The 21,325-nt window shown below is 37.2% G+C and overlaps 1 protein-coding gene, 1 non-coding gene and 2 pseudogenes across 2 annotated transcripts; 1 reads left to right on the top strand and 3 right to left on the bottom strand.

Moving 5' to 3' along the window:
* The window catches only part of LOC134326770 (zinc finger protein 850-like), a 267,899-nt pseudogene that overhangs the window by 111,625 nt on the left and 134,949 nt on the right, over positions 1–21,325 (bottom strand).
* trnan-guu (transfer RNA asparagine (anticodon GUU)) lies at positions 8,055–8,128 on the bottom strand. The gene has a single exon. It is a non-coding gene; the product is annotated as a tRNA-Asn (tRNA).
* LOC134327234 (5S ribosomal RNA) lies at positions 13,055–13,163 on the top strand (annotated as a pseudogene).
* On the bottom strand, positions 13,549–20,551 carry LOC134326794 (E3 ubiquitin-protein ligase TRIM47-like). The gene is made up of 7 exons (XM_063008951.1): positions 19,090–20,551; positions 18,878–18,973; positions 17,732–17,965; positions 17,041–17,200; positions 16,682–16,741; positions 14,965–15,061; positions 13,549–14,739 (listed from the first exon to the last, which is right to left on the bottom strand). Exons 1-7 carry the CDS (start codon positions 19,666–19,668, stop codon positions 14,535–14,537), a joined length of 1,431 nt encoding a protein of 476 aa, XP_062865021.1. The 5' UTR covers positions 19,669–20,551; the 3' UTR covers positions 13,549–14,534.

Here is a 21,325-nt window from a genome sequence, read left to right as displayed (position 1 = left end):
CATTGACAATATCACGATGAGAATCAGCCAAAAAAATTATGTTCACATCTTCATTTAGTTGATTTATGTCGGTAAAATATAAAGTGTGCAGCAAATATCCATGGCGAACGCTCCCTTTATGAATAAGGAACCAACTTCAGTCGCTAAATGAGAAGCTGCGAATAAGTAACCAAACGAATCAGAAGCCGCGAATAAGTAACTAACTTCAGCCTCGTAACTTTTTATTAAGTAGAAATAGCGCGACTGCCCAGGAAAAAATGTACTGTGAAATTTCATAGTAAAACTGTGAAATATTTTACAGTTCTACTATGAATTTTTGATGGTAATTTGGCCACTTCATGGTTCTACTGTGAACTTTCACAGTAAAACCATGAATTATTTCAGTTTTACTATAAAAAAAGTTCACAGTAAAACTGAATTAGTTTACAGTTTTACTATGAATTGATGGTAATTTGGCCACTTTATGGTTTTACTGTGAAATTTCATAGTAATCCAGTTGACAGTTCCACTGTGAACTTTCACAGTAGAACCATGAATTATTTCACAGTTTTACTATAAAAAATTTCATAGTAAAACTGTAAACCCGAATGATTATTTTACTGGGAGGTTTAACAGTTCCAATGTAAACTTGGTAAACAGTTTTAAAAGTTTAACATCAGCTTTGAACTTAATGTTCATGGTTTTACTGTAACTTTTAGTCCCTTTAATTGTGGACATACTAGTACTGTTGCCTTTGGATGCAATGCCTAAAACAAACCCCAAATGACCTGTATAAAATAAACTTAAAACTTCATATAAAATAAGCACACTAGAATTATTATGAAGAGAGAAAAATGTACAGCCTTGTAAATCAATTAAACAATAGTGTATCTTACCACTCAGAATTGTATCTTTGGCTTTTTGCCATTTAATGAGCAATGGTGCAGTTTCAAACAGGCATAAAAACAACAGTTAAGGATAACTTGGAAATGGTAAATTAATAAAATATTTAACAACTTTGCATTGTACATGTACAATAATGGTAATAATAATAGGCAATAATAATAAGAATAATATATAATATTAGTTATATAGTAAAATAATTATATTACACTTATGAATCTACACTGATCAGCCATAACATTAAAACCACCTCCTTGTTTCTACACTCGCTGCCCATTTTATCAGCTTCACTTACCATATAGAAGCACTACAATTACTGACTGTAGTCGATCTGTTTATCTACATACTTTTTAAGGCTGCTTTCTCCCTGTTCTGCAATGGTCAGGACCCCCACAGGACCACTACAGAGCAGCTATTATTTTGGTGGTGGATCATTCTCAGCACTGCAGTGACAGTGACATGGTGGTGATGTGTTAGTGTGTGTTGTGCTGGTATGAGTGGATCAGATAAAGCAGCGCTGCTGGAGTTTTTAAACACCTCACTGTCACTGCTGGACTGTGTATAGTCCACCAACCAAAAATATCCAGCCAACAGTGGCCCGTGAGCAGCATCCTGTGACCACTGATGAAGGTCTAGAAGATGACCAACTCAAACAGCAGCAATAGATGAGCGATCGTCTCTGACTTTACATCTACAAGGTGGAGCAACTAGGTAGGAGTGTCTAACAGAGTGGACAGTGAGTGGACACGATATTTAAAAACTCCAACAGTGCTGAGAATGATCCACCACCTAAATAATACCAGCTCTGTGGTGGTCCTGTGGGGGTCCTGACCATTGAAGAACAGGGTGAAAGCTGGTTAAAAAAGTATGTAGAAAAAACAGATGGACTACAGTTGTAGAATTGTAGAACTACAAAGTGCTTCTATATGGTAAGTGGAGCTGATAAAATGGACAGTGAGTGTAGAAACAAAAAGGTGGTTTTAGTCTTATGGCTGATCAGTGTATTTACAGTGTTATCATATAATAATCTAATTTTATTATACAGTATAATATAATTCTATAATTGTTATTTTTTTATTTGAATTCTATAGATACATAATAATAATGTATAATCATAATTAATTTAATATGCATTTATTTATGATTTATGAGATAAATTAAACCTCTTTTCTATCAAGCTTGTCCACATTGTTAAATTTGGTGGAGAAGAACACCTTCTGGACCTTTTTCCCAGGGAAAAGTTGCTCAGCCACCTCTGGAAACATAAAAAATACATTTGTTTGATCAGCAATGTAGACTAACATAGACTAACAATATGTACTTTGGTGGGCAAATCAATATATAAATGCAAAGATATATACATATATAAAAATGTAAGAATAGAAAAATCTATAAAAATGTATTTAAATGAACATAAATATCCGTGTTAAGGTTTTAGGCATAAGACTGGCCTTACAAATTATTATACAGTGTATAAGAGCACTGGGCCTGGGCCCTCATATACTACTGTATAAGAGCAATATGGCTTGAGTGAGAGTGGGGTTGGTAAAGAATATACCCATGGCTGTGATTACCTGCCTCTGGCCTTGTGTTTACAGCCAAATCATGGGCATGTGTACATCTTTTACTAACCCCACTCTCCCCCGTGCCATATTGCTTATATATTCGCTTAAATATTCTAGTGTGAGGCACAGTGAACTTACCCGTTATGGCTCTGATTGTGAGCCTATCTGCAGCTGGTTTGACCGGTCGGGTTGGGTCTTTTGTTTGGGAGGAGCGTTTCCCACTCAAGGAGTGAGTACCGCAGTAGTCCCGTCCAAACACTGCCTCAGTTAGGTCTCCAACAAATTTTGAGACACTTGAGCAGCCCTTCAAAACGTTCCAGACATCTTTTCTGAGTCTGAGCTCTTTAGCTGATGTTTTAAGAGTCTGAAACCGAGCACAGTATTCAGAATGACAAATTGTCTCATATATCTCATATATTCTCAACAACATAATCAGTGCTTTTACAAATTTATTTTGACACAGGTTTCCTCCCTAAAACTGCATTTAGGTGCTTGAGAATCAAAATATTCATGCTTAAACACAAAACTTACCACATGTTCACTGGCAACATCAGCACAGTCTTCTTCTGTTGCCAATTCCGTCTCTTCTGTCTGCTGCTGTGGTGTGTGTAGTGGTGTTAGTGTTTTGAGGAAGGCATGATCTGAGATTGTCCTTCCTAATGCTGCTTCCTTTCTTACAGTCTTAACTGACTCTCTGGGCTGCACTCTGGTCTTGAACTCCATAACGGTTTTCTTAATATCAGCAACGACTGCAGAAAAATCTTTAAAAAAAAAAAGATTTTTTTTTGTGTTTTGTTTTTAAAAACTACCTGTTGTTTGAGTGGTCAGTATATAACAAGAGATAAACCATCTTTGATATCATTAATTTTTATGTTGCAGAAAATATTTATTGCTGAAAAACATGACTTACCTTCACCTGCACTAATATACTGCCGCAAACGTTCTCTTTCTTTAATTTTTTTATCTTATGCTGCAGTATCTCTATTTTGCTGAGTAGTTCAGACTGGCTTAGGTTGGATCTGCATATACCATGTGGATCATCAGAATTAGATTCGCTAGTAGACTCCTGAAAAAATGATCCAACAATGAATAAATGTCTGCAAGAGTGCAATAAATATTTAAGTGTGAACAATACACAATTTTGCATTTCTTCCATAGTAGCACACCCAACAGAAATTGAAAACTTCAGGACTTTAAGCATACATAGATGGGCGGGTGGACACAAAGGTAGATGAATGGATAAATAGATTCAGCAGATTCAGCACCAAAACTGTAGAGAAGCAGGCAATTGTAGAGAAGCAGGGTAGTTGTAGCCTAGTGGTTAAAGTACTGAACTAGTAAGCAGGAGGTCGCTGGTTCAAACCCCACCACTGTCAGGTTGCAACTGTTGGGCCCTTAAACAAGGCCCTTAACTCTCAATTGCTTAGACTGTAAATGGCTTTGGATAAAAGCGTCTGCTAAATGCCGTAAATGTAGAAAAGCAAGTTGTGAGCTGTTTACAATATATTTTAACACAAATCTGAACTAGCGCTTACATCAAGTTTCTGAGATTCAGGCCTCCGTGTAGTTCTCTTTTTTACATCATAATCCTAAAATGAAATGTTTTAGAATATGTTGTTATCTAGGGGTACCAAAACAGTGAACAGAAAAACTTTAAACAGTTCTTTCGAAATGTAAATGGTCTTGGTTATAGATCCAGTCAGTTATATTCAGTGAAACACCAGGTAAAATTTAGCAAAACATTTTCTTAATTTCGGGGTTACGTCCTACAAATATGCAACTGGGTACAGAATAGCTAAGAGCATGTTAGGCTACATTCTGAACATGCTGACTAACATTTACAGTGTTAAAATCATTTTAATCATACAGTATTAAGGTCCAACTTGATTTATAATTAATCTATTAAAACGAAATGATTTGTTGGGCATAGGGCTGTCGCAATTGGTCGACCTAGTTGATGACGTTGGTGCTAAAAATGCATCGACGTCAATATTTTAAGTCGATGCATCGTTTTTAAAACTATGTTTATAAATGATCCTTTTTAATTTCTACAACGTTTCCATTCATATAAGCGTTCATATGATTTCCCTCAGCACTACTTGCTGTGTACATGTGTACATAATCTAAGTTGTATTTGGTCCAGTCACTGGTTGCCGGCGTTAAGCACAGTTTAAAAAAATGCCGTCTGCAGCAGTCAGAGGCCGATTGTAAACAGCTTTAAAAGAAAAGTTTTCCAAGACCCAAATCATCAAAAGTATGTAAATACTTAAAACTGGGACAAAACAAAAGGTGGTTTGTACACTGTAAAGCTTTGATAGTACCACAGCAGAACTAGCTTGATGTCGCTTCATTATGCTTCTTAATCACGGAGATCTTGGAATATCATATTTATTAGTGAGTTCAGTTAGACCGCCACACACTTTGCTCAGTTGGGCTTGTAATTTTTGTGGTTCCGGTGATTAAAGCACAAAAAGCTTCTCATGTGAAACACTTACCACTGTGAAGTATGTGAAGTAATTTTGGAGTGAATGTGTAGGTTAGAATCTGGGCTCATTCTGTCGTTACTGTACGCTGGACTTAATGAGACGTGGCTACATCTAACTATTTTATTTCTGCTATAAGTTTAAGCACCTTGCTTTGTGTACTGAACACCATAAACATGTGCTGCACTGTGTTTAATATGTGATCATATGAACATAAACCCTGTTTACATTTAGTTCTGTGTTATATTATTATGCCGTACAGTTTGTTGTTAAAATAAAAGAAGCTTAAATGAGATTAGTCTATAGATTAATCGATAGAAAAAAATAGTTGTCAGTGGCAGCTCTAGTTGGGCATGGCCCAAAAGTTAAGAAGGCACACTCATTTGGCAGAATATTTGACTCCTTAATTCAGATCAGTACTGAGGTTCCATGCAGGGCCGGCGCTAGGAAGGGGGGGGGGCTGAGGGGGGGCTGAGGGGGGCATTGCCCCCCCAAATTGTGTCTTTGCCCCCCCAAGCACAATGCAAGCAACGGCTATTTTTAAAATTATCTCTGAACCAATCACAAAAATGCATTGTGTTTTACAGTGTGAAGATATTTCCTTGCTTATTCCTGATTGGCTCTTTGAGTCATATAAAAATCGGCAGACTGCCCCAAACAGTTCAGTTCGGCAGTATATGTTCTGTTAGTGTGAGCGAGAGGCAGGTATACTGGTAAACACTCTTCTGAGTTTAAACTGACTTCCACATGGTAATATTTGCTTAACTGTGGTTTTTCGTTGCTTTAATGTTACTTACCTCTTACATAGGTGTTGCTTAAATTATTTTATTAGCCGTTAGCGGTTAGGCTAACTTGGTTCTCCTAACACAGGCTTAAGTTTATTGATGTCTTTCTGTGTGCATTTTTCATTTAATAAATATACATTGTAGAAACACTTATAATGCATCGTTTTTTGATCTAAAAAAAATCAACTGACCGTGTGAGTGTCGCACCCGAGGGCTCCTCCACACCATGTCAAACACCACCAGCGTTAGCTGACTGTGCTCTTTCCCCCGCGCAAGCCGTCGCGGCTCATGGTTTAAACGATTCCTCGCCATCACAGCCAGTATTAAATGCTTTTCCGAAGCAAACTTTTGGCCACACAGCACGGGCTTTTAATCCGAGCTGGTATCGATCCAGGCCATGGCTTGAGTATTCTGTAAGAACTGATGCATGCTTTTGCTTTCCGTGTCGTATATTTGAGGCTAAAAATGATAGAGATTTAGCATTCACAAAGCATGGTTATACAAACTGGAAAGCGGCACTTGACAATGATAAAGGCTTTCAGAAGCACGCATCCAGTCAGAGTCATGTACGAGCTATGGCTTTGTGGGCAGAAAAGAAACAGAGAGAGTCAAGCGGTGACACTATCACTGGTCTATTGGGTCCAACCCAGACAGAGAAAAACCGCTACTATGTTCGAAGCATAGCGGATGTGGTTCGGTTTTTGGCTGTAAATGAATTGCCTTTTCGTGGTACCCAGGAGTCAACTCAGGAGTCGAGTCAAAATGACGACATATCAGCTGGTCTTTTCATCAAGCTTTTTGAATATACTTTAACCAAAGACCCTAAATTGGCAGATATCTTTTTACAGAAAGGGGGCGCAAAAACATTTCACAACATTAGATCAGACATCACAAGTTGCCCCCCCCCCACCCCCCCAACCTCAAAAAAAGCTAAAATAAATAATTAAATAAAAAAAATCTCTCGCACACACCAAAGGATATGGGGGATAACAGAACTTTTAGGAGCTGCTAACTGAGCTACTAAGCTAACTGTTCGCGTCATAAACACATTAATGTGTACTACATAGTGCACTAGATAGTGTGAAAGATAATAGATTTATGTTCCCTACATAGTGCACTAGATTGTATATTAGAAAAGAATGTATGTTCCTTACTTAGTGCACTAGATAGTATTTTAGATATGATCCCTACAGTGTAAATTAGACAATTGATTTATGTTCCCTACTTAGTGCATTAAACAGTGTAAATTGAACAATTGATTTATGTTCCCTACTTAGTGCATTAAACAGTGTAAATTACACAATTGATTTATGTTCCCTACTTAGTGCATTAAACAGTGTAAATTACACAATTGATTTATGTTCCCTACTTAGTGCATTAAACACTGTAAATTAGACAATTGATTTATGTTCCCTACTTAGTGCATTAAACAGTGTAAATTAGACAATTGATTTATGTTCCCTACACAGTGCATTAAACAGTGTAAATTACACAATTGATTTATGTTCCCTACTTAGTGCATTAAACAGTGTAAATTAGACAATTGATTTATGTTCCCTACTTAGTGCATTAAACAGTGTAAATTAGACAACTGATTTATGTTCCCTACTTAGTGCATTAAACAGTGTAAATTAGACAATTGATTCATGTTCCCTACTTAGTGCATTAAACAGTGTAAATTAGACAACTGATTTATGTTCCCTACTTAGTGCATTAAACAGTGTAAATTAGACAATTGATTTATGTTCCCTACACAGTGCACTACGTATATCAGATAACAGATTTAATACACGTTTGGGAATAAAGTCTGTGTCGCCTGCGTGTGTTTGTGTCGCTCTTGGCCGCTCGTTCTAGATTCCGGTACTTGCAGGCATCAGGGAGCCGCTATATATATATCAGGGAGCTGTGCATTGTACAAGGTGAGCACCAAGCAACAACCTCAGGTGCTTTTTTGAGAACCAGGCCAAAAATGTTATGTGCACCCCTGACTATAATACTCAGTATAAGCAGAAAGACGTGACTAACTTACACTTTTACATTTAGTTCTTATTGTTATATTTTGAATTTTGTTTGTTTATAGACTCTTAATCTCAGGGTCGTGGGTTCGAGCTCCACGTTGGGCGAGTATCTTCATTTAACATCTACAGAAACCAAAAGGACGTTCTTCCACTTTGGACAGCCGGTCTCCGGTGACTTATCAGGGGGATATTTGTGCTTGTAGGACTGTTGTTTACTGGATGTTTTCAGTTACTTATTTCCACTATTCTGTGGAGCTACACATTGTTGTTGTGTCTCATATCTGTTTGATCAACAGACATGGTTGTGCAATAAAAGACACTCGTCCCCGGGTGGGCTCGAACCACCAACCTTTCGGTTAACAGCCGAACGCGCTAACCGATTGCGCCACAGAGACATGTAACCAGCTGTTTCACTGGACGGTACACATGTCAACAAGTAGCGAGCAATTAAAGTTTGTGAGCTGATGTGCAGCAAAACAAAGAGTAAAAATAAATGAAGCAGAGTGGATTTGGCTTTGGGTCGTTCTATAGTGAGTTGGAAGTTAATAGCTGAACTGGCCGGTTAGCTCAGTTGGTTAGAGTGTGGTGCTAATAACGCTATGGTTGCGGATTTGATTCCTGTATGGGACACACCCACTTTTGGACTTAAACTATCAAACAAGTGATCCTTCTCTAACTAGCAGGGCCTATTGACCATTCAAACGTTGTCTCTGACAAGTGTGAGCTCTGTGTACTTTGGTCAGTGGAAGTAGTTTTATAGCTTTATAAAAACATTGTACTTACTTACTATTTCCATTCTTGCAGGAGTGTGGGTTTACCTTCCACTTCAGTAGTGAGGCGTGTCCAGCCCTGCTACACAAACTGTCATTCCTGTCCCTGTTAAAAACTTTAGCTTAGTTAAAGCAAATAAAGACACATTTAAAATGTTCATCTTTTATTACAGGTTTAAAGTTGCATAAAACAAATGTTTGCACAAATAACATAAAACCAAAGTACAAAATAAACATATCTTATTTTAATTTATTTCTAGCACCACTAGATGGCGACGATGTCTGTACAACATTTTAAACTTCACTTTAAAAGTCAATTCAATGTGTTTTACTGTAGTAAGAATGAAAGTTTGAGCTGATCTTTGTCTCAATGTGCAGCTTTGATGAAGAGAAAGCTCACCTCCAAGATAAGAAAACACTTACACTACCACAATAGTATTTATTTATTTTTAAATGTAATTTTAAAACATGTCAGTGCAGTCTGTATTAGGATTTATATGAACTGGGTTTTATGCACTAGAAGATGGTGGGATAATTAAACGTAAATATGAGTATTTCTTTTAACAAAGGAGTTTAGCTACCACTAATCTGGTCTACAGATAAACACAAAGAACAAAGACTCATGATTATAGAACAATGCAACACTGTTCAGTACACAGCCCCTCATTCACACCTTCTCATGTACATTCTGGTTGAGGACGGTTCATTATTTGCTAAGTGGAAATCATCTAAAGACTAGAATTTTGGAGTGTAGACCTAGAAGTGTTAAAGTAAGAGGCTATTCATTTATGAAAACTTAGCATTCATAATATGAAGAATTTATGCAAACACCATAAAGACCAGGGTAAAATTCTTCCACTTGAATGTAAAAGTTGTTCTGTATTTATTAAAGTAGATTAAACTTGATTAAAGAACAAAAACAGATTCAGATCTGAGGTTGGTACATTACACCACATTACATTTGATGATTAATGATCATATTCATACCATCATGTACATTTGATAATTGAAGTAGAACAGTTCTAGTGGATATTAGTAGAAAATGAAACACGACTTCAGTCACAAAAACGTAACTTCTGTGTGACCGTACTGGTGTCTATTAAAAATGCTGCTTCTAGTAAAACTTCATTCGCACTATAAGCAGCAATATGGGTCATCCTCTTATGTGAATGCGCTGGTGTGGTGTACCTAAAGGATATTCCTTTCACTAAAGATCTTTCCAGACAGTGAACGGTGATACGGCCTCTTTCCTGTGTGAATGTGCTGATGATGTTGGACCTAATGTGCAATAAAATACTTTCCACACTCTTAACAGTGATTTAGTTTTTCTATGTGAATACGCTGATGCCATTTGAGACTATTTTCATGAGCAAAAATCTTTCCACACTCTGAGCAGTAATATGGTTTCTCTCCTGTGTGAATACGCTGGTGTTTTTGAAGGGTACCATGTTCAGCAAAACTCTTTCCACACTCAGTGCAGTTATATGGTTTCTCTCCTGTGTGAATACGCTGGTGTTTTTGAAGGGTACCATGTTCAGCAAAACTCTTTCCACACTCTGAGCAGTGATACGGTTTCTCTCCTGTGTGAATACGCTGGTGTACTTTAAGGACACTACTTTGAGTAAAACTCCTTCCACACTCTGAGCAGTGGTACGGTTTCTCTCCTGTGTGAATACGCTGGTGTTGTTGGAGTTTACTCCGTTGAGGAAAACTCTTTCCACACTCTGAGCAGTGATACGGCTTCTCTCCTGTGTGAATACGCTGGTGTACTTTAAGGGCACTACTTTGAGTAAAACTCCTTCCACACTCTGAGCAGTGGTACGGTTTCTCTCCTGTGTGAATACGCTGGTGTACTTTAAGGGCACTACTTTGAGTAAAACTCTTTCCACACTCTGAGCAGTGGTACAGTTTCTCTCCTGTGTAAATACGCTGGTGTTGTTGGAGTTTACTCCGTTGAGGAAAACTCCTTCCACACTCTGAGCAGTGGTACGGTTTCTCTCCTGTGTGAATACGCTGGTGTTGTTGGAGTTTACTCCGTTGAGGAAAACTCTTTCCACACTCTGAGCAGTGATACGGTTTCTCTCCTGTGTGAATACGCTGGTGTACTTTAAGGGCACTACTTTGAGTAAAACTCTTTCCACACTCAGTGCAGTGATACGGTTTCTCTCCTGTGTGAACACGCTGGTGTTGTTGGAGGTGACTCTGCTTAATAAAACTCCTCCCACACTCTGAGCAGTGATGAAAGTTCTTCATGTTTATGCTTTGATAAGACTGTAGAAACTGTTTCCTTGAAAAGCAACAGAAACAAAGAAACAAGGTCGTTTCTAATGAAGAACGTGCAGAAGATCCTTCTTACCAAGTGACTCAGCTACAAGTCTAGAGTTTAGTCCTTAAATAGAGCTGAGGACAAAGACCCAAGACGAGTTCAAAACTCTGCATTGGTCAATCATCAGACAACTATTCACACCTTCTTGTGTGAAGTACTAGCTCATTATCTATGGAACGTGTGCAAATAAAGTAGATGGAGCCACAAAGCATGATGGGTGAAGTCAAACTACACCTATTTATCTTAACAGAGAAGTGATTTACATTTAATCCTAAACACAAACAAGGAATTGAAAGGCTATTCTGTAAAGTGAAATGACATGAACTTAGATAAAGCTTTTATGATAAGAATGTAAGTCATGTAAAATGCTGTATGTATATTTGTGTGAATTAGTTTCTACTGTATATGAGGAACAATAAGAAAACTAGAAGAAGAAACACCCACCTATAGATTTATCTGTATTTATGGTGTAGAAATATTTACTGTGCACTTGTGTGTCTGTGAACTGTTTGATTTACTACTGCAGTCAAGCCTCCACTTCAAAATGCTCATTCAAATCAGCTCCCACATTGTTTGTGAAGATGTGCGTATACTAAACATTACGGTAAAAGCGTCTGGTGGAACTATTTAGGATAGAATTTCAGGGTTTAAAATAAATGGTTTGGTAATAATTGGACATTATGATTTTACTTTAAATTTAAAGTAAACTAAAACATAATCTAAGCTCATTTCCGTTTTAATTTAGATTGTTATTAAATGGAATAACCTTGATTTTATGAATTGTTATTGTTACTAAAAGGAATCTACTTGTTTCCACATAACAATTCAACTTCATAATGATAGTACACAACATGTAGGTTACAAATACATTCTAGAAATGTGACAATATAAAAGGCCTTTATTATAAAGTGTAAGGGTACCAAAAAATAGGGTTTAAATGTGCATAAAACTCTTAGCATTTACCATGTGATCAGTACCGTAAAACAGGGTTAAAATAAGGGGTGGGCAATTAAATTTTCCAAGGGGCAACATAAAAAACTGGGACTGTTGTGGAGGGCCGGACCAATAAGGTGAACTTAATTCTGCTCAATATTAATTTTGTTTCTTTATTTACATTTTCAGCATATATCTTTATCCAAAGCGATTTACAATACAGTTACAGTATACAGTCTGAGCAATTGAGGGTTATGGGTCTTGCTCAAGGGTCCAACAGCAGCAACCTGGCTGTGGTGGGGCTTGAACCAGCTACCTTCTAATTACTAGTCCAGTACCTTAACCACTACGCTATGACTGCTCACTCGTTATGAAAAGCAGTAGATTGTACAGTTCTTATAAGCTGTTAATGTTTAGATGTTACAATCAGAAAATTGAAAAAGAAATCTGTTTAGTATCGTAACAGCGATTTAGAGCCTAAATTCTGATTCTTAACCAGCGTTACACCTGATTTCAGTTAATAAATACCTCAGAAGTTCATGTCTTGTTAAAAACTCCACCGTCAGTCACACTCAGTTCTGTTCACATTACGGTGTAGCTGGAAACACTCGCACACATGTAAATCAAAACTTACGGTAATTTAAAGATATAGCGCTCCCATCAAAATTAATCCTGTTGTAATGCATGTTTGATGTACGTTTATTTACATCTAATTTTTAATTGCCACGAACCTCATACCACTAGATGGCGACGATGTCTGTACAACAACTTTAAAAGTCAGTTCAATGTGTTTTACTGTAGTAAGAATGAAAGTATGAGCTGATCTTTGTCTCCTTCCCCCAATCCGCTCCATACTCACTCCGCCTCTCCACTCCGCCTCCGTTTGCACGTTCACGTGGAGCTTTTAATTACTTATTTATTTATTTTAGTTTTAATACAACACGAAGCTGGCAAGAAAAATAAAATAAAAGTAAGAGAGAGTTAAAGGTTCTTCTTTATAAAGTGTTTTGTGTGGTTTTGTAGGCAGCAGTGAGAGACTTTTCTGGTACATGGTGAAGAAAAGGTTGAATCCAGATGATTTGTTGTGGTGTTTTTGTACTAAATGCAGGTGAAAGAGGATCAGCAGCAGCAGCTGAGTGGTGTGTGTGGTTCTCTGTGTGTTTTGTCTCTGTTTCAGGATCTTTTATTTGAAAAGCTGTGTGTAGAACAGAGAAAGTAAAAGACGACACACAGCGGAGTGAAAGGCTGAACGACGGACGTCTATAAGAAGCAGCTTGTTTACAGCATCTCTCGCTTATGGCCACACCACCCTGAGAACACCCGATCTCGAAAGCTAAGCAGGGTTGGGCCTGGTTAGTACTTGGATGGGAGACCGCCTGGGAATACCAGGTGCTGGAAGCTTTTATCCACACACACCCACCTTCACTCCAAACCTCCTGTTACACACTGACCCAGCGGCTTTTTCTTCATCAAAGCTGCACAATGACACAAAGATCAGCTCAAACTTTTATTCTTACTACAGTAAAACACTCACCATCCCGCTCGTACTACAGGAAATTATACTGTAAATATTACAAAAAATAAATAATAATAACTTTGTGACACATTTGGAGAATTGTTAAAAGTGCCACAAGCAGGCGACATCACAAGGATTTTTAAACATGGTCACAAGATGTGATTTTACCACATCATACAGATTTTACTGATTCTACTGAATTTTATTCTAGATCAAACTAACATGAACATTTATAACAGCAGGAAAAACAAGATAATAAAACAACCTGGACATGATGCAATAGTTTTATTTTATGCTCTGGTTAAGTGTAAAATATTGATACATTATCGTTTTTATAAACTGATGCATGACATTAAATAATGTAAAAACATGGTGCTGTAGAAAAGTATTATGCATTTTACTTTTTAATGTTACTGTTATGTTTGTTTCCTGTACAATTTTAAAATTATAAATTTAATTTGTATATTTGCATGTTGTAATAAAATGTTATTTTAAAAATCAAATCTCTCTCGCTACACAGGGTCACTGTGGAGGCAAATTGGTGGACAAGTGGATCTAAACTGCTGTAGGCTGAATGAGCAGAGATAAACTGATGAAAGCTGAACGAACAGACCACAATACAAATAATTATTTCTGTGAAAGAATCAAATCCCCTCTGAAACCATCCACACGTATCTAAGTTCTGCTGTATTATTCCTCACCATGTGCTGGTTTCACTTTTAAACTTGTGTTTTACAGCTCAGGAGAAATCAGGTGAGAATCAGCTTCTCCAGGAAAGTCTAAAACACCTCATGTGGCTTAATGTACTAAACAGCCTAGAAACACCAAACATCTCTCAGTTATTACTGCTCATAAGCGCTCCCTACTGCTGAAATGACCAACCTGTGGTTCAAAAGGAAAATTATCATTTTTATAATAAGATTTTGCTTATAATAGACTTGGGAAGAAAGAAGTTTAAGGTGAAAATGATCACATTTACCATTTTGTAATGTACACACATTTTCTCTTTCAAGTTTTTAAATATTCAGTTTGTCTTTTATTTCATTTAGTTTTAATATCTGGATCCATTTAGATGATAAATATTTAAGAAAAGAAGAAATCAGGAAAGGGGCAAATACTTTTTCACAGCACTGAATAAATGGTGGTTAATAAATTGAAAAAGAAAATCTTCATAAATGTATCACTGCCTCACAGATTCTAAAATCACTCAAACAGTTTAATGTTACACTTTCATGTAAATTTTACATTTAATTTGTTCAATCTGACAGTTTCACTTTTGATCCTGAAGAAAGGCAAAACCCCGGGTAGAGGAGCTGAGTGAACGTGGTCTGAACTCTGTGGAGGAGCTTCATTGTATCAGAGACGCTGTAGAAGGACAGAGTTCCTGCTTCATAATCCACATACACTCCTATTCTAGAGGAACTCGGCATTGTGGGAATTTCAGTCTTTTTGTTATTGTGCCTGAATGAAAATCTGAATGGAGAACAGAACAACCTCCAGGACTGATCATTATATCCAAACAAACACTCACCACCACGTCCCTTCCTGCTGATGCTTTTATATGACACCGCTATAAAAACCCCATCATCCCCACTCCACTCAACCTCCCAGTAACAGCGTCCACTCACACTCTCTCTACACACAACCTGGTAGTAATAATCAAATCTATCTGGATGATCAGGATACGACTGTAATGTTCCACTCCAGGTCACCACTTTGTTCTCCTCAGACAGACGGAGGTTTTTATTTACTGTGTTTGGATCCAGTGTGAACCGACAAACATCTGGAAAGGAAACACAAAATCAACCAATTCTGCTCCATTCTTTACACAATGACTTTGCTTAACCCTTTATACATAACATTCTGTGCCTTCGGCCTTCATTTACTTTACAGTATCATAATCAAGTTTTACACTGTCCATTTAATAATCTTACAAGTGAGAGAGAGTGTGTGTGTACAGTGTGTGTACAGTGTGTCTGTATGTACAGTGTGTGTGTGTGTGTAATTATACATGTCTAAGTGTGTGCATGTGAGTTTGACACTTGACAAACACACACTACACAAACACTGCACAAATACACAGACACTACACATACACACAAGTACTACTCAAACACACAAATGCTTCACAAACACACATGAACACTACACATACACACAGACACTACACAAACACACATTAAACAAACACTGCACAAATACACACAGACACTACACATACACATAAATACTACTCAAACACACACGAATTCTACACAAACACACACAAATGCTACACAAACACTACAATCACACAAACACTACATGAACACACACATACATTACACAAACACTGCACAAATACACACAGACACTACACATAAACACAAACACACAGACAGTACACATACACATAAATACTTCTCAAACACACATGAATGCTACACGAACACATAAACACTACACAAACACATATAAACACTACACATTTACACAAACACACACCTACATTACAAATACACACAGACACTACACATACACACAGATAATACTCAAACACACAAATGCTACACAAACACTACACAGACATACAGACACCCCACAAACACGACACATTCACAAACAGTACACAGACACACACCAGCAACACACAATCCATCAACAAACACACAGTCATGCTAATAAAGCTCTTTGAATTGTGTGTGTGTGTTTCAGTGTGTAAGTGTGTGTGTGCATGCATGTGAATGTGTGCAAGAGTGTGTAAGCATGTGTGTGAGTGGGTGTGTCTCTGTAACTGTGTTTGTGTAAATGTGTGTGTGTGTGTGTGTTGGTGTATGTTAGTGTGTGTTTCTGTGACAACGATTGACTCATAAAATCTCCTCAAAAATATACAGACAGCAGTTTAAATGATTGTTTTACTTGTTTAAACTTCATGACCTCTAAATGTATTGATTTTAAATAACTATTGAAGAAAAGTACATGGAACAGTGGTCTTTAGCAAGGACACAAAATGTGAGGAACATGAAGCCTCGCCCCTCATTTACCAATATAAGAACTTTAATGACCCTCAAGAGAATGTTGGGTGGTGAGTATGTTCTGTGAACTGATGAGTCAGAATCCCTATACTTGCAATGAAGCATCAAAACAGCATCTTACTAACAGTCAGTCATGGTGGTGGTTGTGTGAGGGTGTTTCAGGGCTAAAGAAAAATGTCTGGTCATCAGTTCATGATTTAAAGTTTAAACACTTGTGTAATACAAAAACACAACAATTCCAAATAACACGAGCAGATCTTTGTTGAAATAACCAAACTGAGCTGCAGTAGCATCTGAACTAGTAACATGTGACAAATAAACGGGGGGGGGGGGGTTGCAAATACTTTTTCACTGCACTGTATATGTTTGTGTGCTTGTGAGAAACTTACATTGTAGAAAATCTTCTCTGATTTCAGGTTCAGGAGGTGAAATAATCCAGACTTTCTGCACTGCAGAAAGAGTAACAGTACAATCACTTATCACAGTAAATACATATTTACACCAGAAACTGTCGCAGGTACAGCAGCCCATAAGAAGTTTGGCATGTTCTCCCAGTGTTTGTCTAAAGTGAGCTTAATTCTGAGTAACTGACAAGTAACCATGTGACCATGACCAGTACTGGGTTAATGAGTAAATGAATGATGTTGTTAGATGTAAAATGTTCATGTTGGTGGATTTGATTGTTTTGTTTGATGTTTGAGTACCGAAGCATTTTGGAGACAATGGAACACTGAGGGCTTGAACTCACCTCCATCTGGTATCTTCTCACACTGCTCTTTCCAGAATTCTTCTACTTTCTCTCTCAGCTGAGATACAGACTTTGTAACATCATCAAATGAGAGGAAAGGACTGATTGTGATGGCGGCTGATTCTGCAGATCCAGCAGGAGCCGAGAGAGACTGAAAATTCTACATTCAGACAAATAATGTTCACAGAGAAACAACAAGATGATGATGAATCACAAATGATTCAACTAATAAACGAATAAACTTGTGCCTGTAAAACTGTCGAAAATAGTTGGTACAAAGAACAATTTAGACTACTGTGAAGATTGTAAAATGTCCCACAATCATTTTAAACAGATAATCCAGCTGTGTTTGGGTATAAAAAAAACATTCAGGTACAGACCAGTTTTTATGAGCAACGACTCTAAAATACATTATTAAATAATCATACAGTTTAAACACAACATTCTTCATCAAGCAACACCAGCCCTGTTATTTCACTACCTGTCCACTAGAGACACCATTACCTAAACATTGAACCTAATCTTTTATTATCTGCATCGTGTGTTTTTTGTTTGCCCTCGTTTTTTAAAACCAGAATATGTTCACAAGTCACAAAATACTATTTCTTATCTTTTGGTTTTTTCACGATCTGAACATATTTTATTACTTGGACTGGTGCAGCAAAAATATAATTATTTTTAGTGCTGTTACCTGGAGGAAATGGACGGGATCCTCTGTGTGTGAAAACTGTTCCAGTTCAGCATCTTTCCTCTTCAGCTCTACAATCTGCTGCTCTGCCTGTTTCAGGACTTTTTTAGATCGACTTACTTCTGCTGTCTCTCGATCTCTGATCAGATCTTTTAGCTCAGAGCATCTTCTGTTAATTGAGTTGATTAGTTCAGTACAGATCCTCTCAATGTTCTCCACTGCTGTCTGTGCAGAACACTGTTAGAAGATTTAGGAAAAGAAAACGTTTCTCACTCAGATATTTAGAAAATCAAAAGAAAGTCAGAAAACACTTTAAAAAAAGTTATGGATCTGGTCATATAGAAGCCCAGATGTAATGTAACTTGCAGGACAATGTGGTTCAGTAGCACCTTTTCTGTTCTGGCCATCTTGTAAACTTTCTCAGTGGTTGTCTTCTTCCCCCATGAGATTTTCAGCAGTTTTCTGATGCACTCATTCTCAAAATCCTAAATGTGTCTTTCTTCCTCTTTCTTCAGTGTCTATCCAAACATTCATATGTAGCTACTGGCCAGACTAAGACTTTCATCACTCATAGCTTGGTGACGGTGCTAATTGGCTTGATTTTTTTATACCCTTGATGCAATATTTGATCCTTTTCAAATATAAGAAAGAGTTCCAGTCTTCTACCTTCCACCTCAAACTCCAGCACTTATTCAGTGTTCATCATCAATTCAGTTTTTACTGCATTTATCAGCATGTTATATTTCCTCGCAGATGTTTGATACAACACACCTGCTCCAGTACGTCCCTAATTTAAAACTATATGTGTGGATTAAATCTAATAAAACCTAAAAGCAGCATATATACTGTGAAATGTGCTGGTGGTAGCACACTGTTACATAAATTATTTTGAGTATCAGGAAACAGCAGCCTGGCCAGGACTGGGAAATTCAATGTTCTCAATTCTTTACCAGAAATCTTATAAAGTAATTTATGTTTAAGCATCTTGATCCAAAGCAACAATCAATAATCTTTTTGGGTGGCTCAGTGAAAGTCCTAATATGATCGTATCACCCTTATAATTATTAGCACAACCTCAGAATTGTTATACATTGGTTTAATGGAGGAGAGTCGGACTGATCCTGAGAGCTTTTTGTTTATAAAACTTACCTTGTGAGACTCCACAGCATTTATCAGCTCACAAAGTTCCTTCTCTCTGTTCTGGATTTTCTCCTGGAATTTTCTTTGGATCTCCAGCAGCTGCTTCTACACAGTAAAACAATCCAGAATTTACTTGTATTGTGTACGAGCACCACATAAACAACGTCAGTGTAAATGATAATGAGTTGTTACTTGTTAAAGAGAGCTGTATAATATTTTACCTGTTTCTCAGTTCTTTCTGCTGCAGCTGATATTGTAATATGTCCGTTATGATTGTCTAGCATACACAACATGCAGATACACTGCTGATCAGTACGACAGTAAACCTGCAGCAGTTTATCATGCTGAGAGCAGATCTGATCCTGGAATTGTCTGGAGGCTTCAACCAGCTTGTGCTTCTTATAAACAGGAATTTGATAATGAGGCTGAATGTGAGTTTTACAGAAAGAGGCCAAACACGCCAGACAGGATTTTACTGCTTTGCATTTTCTCTCTGTACAGTAATCACACTCCACATCTTCAGGTCCATAAGGAAGTGGAACTTGGGATTTTCTCTTCCTTAGGTTCTCCACAACTCCAGTCAAAATAATGTTTCTCCTCACAACAGGTCTTGGAGTGAAGGTTTGTCTACACTGTGGACAGCTGTATGTTCCCTTATCATCCTCCTGATCCCAGCAGTTATTAATACACACCATACAGAAACTGTGTCCACATGGAATAGCAACTGGATCCTTCAGTGTTTCCAGACAGACTGAACAGTTGAACTCGTCCTGAGCTACTGAAATTTTGGACTCAGCCATTTTACTACACGTAAACAGAAACACCAGTAAACACAGTAAGTTATTTACAGCAGCTCAGACTTCCTGGTTTAGTTCGTGAGCGTTATGATCGATTTTTGTTCATTTAAAAAAAAAATGTTAATTACCTTGTGTATTCATGCTGTAGGACTTTTAATTTGTATTGTAGTTGTAGTAACTAGTACATGTGAGTAGTTAACTACTACAACCTTCGTCTTACCAAAATATGCGTTTTTCAATTGTTGTTAATCTTCTATATTTTATTATTACTGTACCTTTACTGTAGTACATTTTATGATTCGTTACTGTACCCATGCTGTAGGACTTCTATAATGTGGTTGTAGTAACTAGTACAGGTGACTAGTTAACTACTACATCATTGGTTATATGAAAAAAACTTATGTTTTTTTTACTTTTAATTATTTATTACTGTACCCATACTGTAGGGTTGTTTTTATAATTGAAGTGTAGTGGGTGGTACATGTCACTAGGTAACTATTGCATCGTTTATTATATTAAAATAATTAATTTAGAATTGTTGACACTATATATTGTTACTGTACCCATACTGTAGGACTTTATACAGTTGTATTGAATGGTACATGCCACTGGGTAATAACTACACCTCGGCTTCATGCACTTTGTAGACGGTCCCTTAGCACTTCCTTACCATTTCAACGCGGATGAACCTCACATTTACAAAATAACAGAAAATAAACATGTACAGAAAAAACTTTTAAAACATATTTGATTGTAGTTTGTTCCTTGTTTACTGCAGAATCAGTTAATGCAGTTTCACTCATTTTTGGATGTTTATTAGCCGAGAACGAGCCGAAAGAAACTCGAATGTCAGGCGAATGTCCAAGACTTCCTGGTTTAGTTCGTGAGTGTTCTGTTCAAAACAAGTGTGTTTAAATCACATCAACAATCTGAACTACATAAAGTAACAATACACAGTAATGTACAGAAGTGTGGAAATGTATAAACTCACCTGCGTTCATCAACTTCAATTATCAACAAAACTACAAACACAGACACGGAACAGATCCACACTCGAACAGAACAGGATCAGATCAGTTTCACTTCTGCTGAACTAAAGGAGTGAGAGAGAGAGAGAGAGAGAGAGAGAGAGAGAGAGAGAGAACAGAACAGAACAGGATCAGATCAGTTTCACTTCTGCTGAACTAAAGGAGAGAGAGAGAGAGAGAGAGAGATAACAGAACAGAACAGGATCAGATCAGTTTCACTTCTGCTGAACTAAAGGAGACTTTTTTGACTTTTTACACTCCTTTATTTTCAATAAAAATTAGTCAATAAATACATATCTAGCACTTACATCAAAATAATTCAAAATAAAGAGAAAGAGAGTTGTTTATCTACTATGGAGCCAGAACCTCTTCACAGCACCATACATTCTTAAAAATGTCACTGTTCCCTGTACTCTTATAAAAGTTAAAATCGACCATAATCCTTGATTTAATAAATCTTTTCAGGATTGTTAATGCATCACAGTCAGTGCTTTGTGCTATTTTGTTTTTTCTGCTTATATAAATAGCCATCTTAGCTTGACCCAGGATAAAATTAATTAGTTGGCACTTGTGCCTGTCCCTCCTGGCATATTTAAAACCATAGATAAAAACCTGGGAGGTAAAACCAATAT

This window comes from Trichomycterus rosablanca, chromosome 14 (assembly GCF_030014385.1).
Source record: "Trichomycterus rosablanca isolate fTriRos1 chromosome 14, fTriRos1.hap1, whole genome shotgun sequence".
NCBI lineage: Eukaryota > Metazoa > Chordata > Actinopteri > Siluriformes > Trichomycteridae > Trichomycterus > Trichomycterus rosablanca.
This window is presented reverse-complemented; position numbering and strand designations above follow the sequence as displayed.

Bases quoted from the DNA above. Each gene is read 5' to 3' on its own strand.
- LOC134326794 (XM_063008951.1), bottom strand. From the start codon at position 19,668: ATGGCTGAGTCCAAAATTTCAGTAGCTCAGGACGAGTTCAACTGTTCA. The intron at 15,062-16,681 runs GTAAGTTTCTCA...TTTCCTTTCCAG, and splicing joins CAGAGAAGATTTTCTACAAT to ATGTTTGTCGGTTCACACTG. The intron at 14,740-14,964 runs GTATCCTGATCA...ATTTTCATTCAG, and splicing joins TGGAGTGGAACATTACAGTC to GCACAATAACAAAAAGACTG.